This window comes from Brachycentrus maculatus, unplaced genomic scaffold, assembly GCF_059751285.1.
Source record: "Brachycentrus maculatus isolate JH-2025_06_01 unplaced genomic scaffold, ASM5975128v1 h1tg000055l, whole genome shotgun sequence".
Classification (NCBI taxonomy): domain Eukaryota; kingdom Metazoa; phylum Arthropoda; class Insecta; order Trichoptera; family Brachycentridae; genus Brachycentrus; species Brachycentrus maculatus.
This window is the reverse complement of record NW_028280809.1, coordinates 3,342,158-3,344,182: the sequence shown is the minus strand read 5'-3', so window position 1 is coordinate 3,344,182 and position 2,025 is coordinate 3,342,158. Positions and strand designations below refer to the sequence as shown.

Sequence of the window (2,025 nt, the reverse complement as noted above, 5' to 3'; positions counted from 1 at the left end):
ACTTTACACTTCAAATTAAAAATATTTGATTAATTAATTTGGCAGTTAGTTTGTGGTAAAATCTATCAATTTTGAATTCAAGTTTTACTTGGTAAATACCAGTATTTCTTAGTAAGTGTTTCGATGCATTCCGGACTGTGTTTGAAAATTATGCGGACTGCATCAAAACACGCGTCTCAATAGATTTTAAGAATTAATGGTATCTACCAAGTAAAACTTAAATAAAAAATATTTGACTAATATCAAATAAATAAGACCAGCAATATATTCATAACATAATTTATTAAAAACTAAACTAATACAATATCATAACACATAATTAAATCATTTATTAAATGGATAATATTTCATTCCCGAATTGTATTTAAATACGTGTGTAAACGGATTACGTTGTTTCTTGGCCATTGAAAGCATCTTCTTTACATCATCACGATAAACTGGGGGCTGCGTTTCATGATGCAAAGTGCAGGGCTCTTTTTCAACAGGTTCTAATCTATAAAACCTTCTTCTTATCAAGTCCACATCTCTACCGTATTCTTCGTGTAAGTCGGCAACAACATCAGTAGAAGAATCAAATTTGATAAGGCAATAATGGGCCTCTTTGTGAGGTTGCCCGTGGGCGCTAGTTGTATATGGTATAGCTCTTTTACCCAAGTTTTCTATTTCACGTATCAGACCATGTTTTGCAAATATACTATCCGCAGCCCTCTTCAAAATCACGCACAGTTCTGGCTATAGCAAAAACAACAACGAGAAAGTAAACAATCTATCAATGCGAAAAATATAGCATTTATAAAAAGGCAATATTAGTATAAAAAATTACCTTAGACACGGCTCGAACCATAAGATTTAATTCGTATGTAGGCATCGCAAGGATATATAAAGTATGTGGTTTAAAAATTAATATTCATGAATAAAAAGACGAAACTTTACATTAAAACAAAGTATAATTTGAAATCGGCAGACTTTCAGGTTATCTTTTAGTTAAATAAAGAAATGGCTATAGACAAAAATATTCTTTATAGCTACTGTCAATATGAATTGTGATTGTTTTGTTGGTATCATTGGTATACGTTGTACGTGACCAAAGACTATGTACGTAACTAAAGGTGACATATCGCTCACTCCTTTCAAGAACGTCATAAATCAAAATACTTGATTTTTCAGGAGAACGTTTTTAAAGTTTGAAAATATAATACAATGTATTAAAAATGAATATCAAGCCACTTACTGAAATTTTTACTATGCAACATATCTTTTTAGGTAAAACCTGAAGGTTTTTTCTCCATTTGAAAAATATTTAGTTTATTTAAAAAAATAATTAAACAATACGTTTTCTTCAAAATGCAAAAACAACACTTTCTGACCTGTAGCGGGTAAATATTAAGTTAAAAATGTGCCTCTTTTTCTGGGATATAGTACATTTTTTGGGCATTCCGAAAATATGCACAACTGAAAATTTACGTTTTTTGATTTATGACGTTCTTGAAAGGAGTGAGCGATATTTGTTTACCGGTTCTGCGATGCTGTTTTTTTTCTTTCAATAATATCGAAAAAAAATCAATGGAGATGGTTTTGAGACCGAAATATGGACAAAGTTTACCATCAACTACGTGTCAACACCTAAATGTTTACTAGACATGATTTTATCATTTTTGAATCTTAACATTCAAATTAATATCACAAATAAATAATCCAACTCTTAAATACATTATTAATGGCAAAAACACAATATAACTTAATATGGTGTTGGATGTTTTTTATTGCAATGTGAAATCAATACAAAATAATCCTTTTAACCAGCATTGACTTAACAGTGTATGATAATAAATCTAACCTAACGTTCGTGGCAGAATGATCTAGTTGAGGTCAAAAATAATTTAATTTGTCAACTTTACAGTTTAGCCTGGATTCAATGATAGCATCTGTGAGTTTAAAAAAATGACGACAACCTCCCATTGCGAGTAGATGACAATTTATTTCTATATTATTTTTTACATCTCATCAAAGATGAAGAAGAATATG

At 30.1% G+C, this 2,025-nt stretch overlaps 1 protein-coding gene across 1 annotated transcript; it reads right to left on the bottom strand.

Annotated features, from left to right (window-relative positions):
* Window positions 1-271: 271 nt before the first annotated feature.
* mRpS6 (mitochondrial ribosomal protein S6) lies at window positions 272-1,034 on the bottom strand. Its single transcript, XM_088278287.1, has 2 exons — window positions 824-1,034; window positions 272-732 (listed from the first exon to the last, which is right to left on the bottom strand). The coding sequence occupies exons 1-2, from the start codon at window positions 866-868 to the stop codon at window positions 325-327; spliced, it is 453 nt and encodes a 150-aa protein (XP_088134413.1). The 5' UTR covers window positions 869-1,034; the 3' UTR covers window positions 272-324.
* Between the last annotated feature and the right edge of the window lie 991 nt (window positions 1,035-2,025).

What these genes read in the sequence shown, in the direction of transcription:
- mRpS6 (XM_088278287.1), bottom strand. Translation starts at nt 868, where the DNA reads ATGCCTACATACGAATTAAATCTTATGGTTCGAGCCGTGTCTAAG. An exon ending in TGGTTCGAGCCGTGTCTAAG is followed by an intron (nt 733 to 823) that starts GTAATTTTTTAT and finishes TTTTTGCTATAG; the next exon opens with CCAGAACTGTGCGTGATTTT.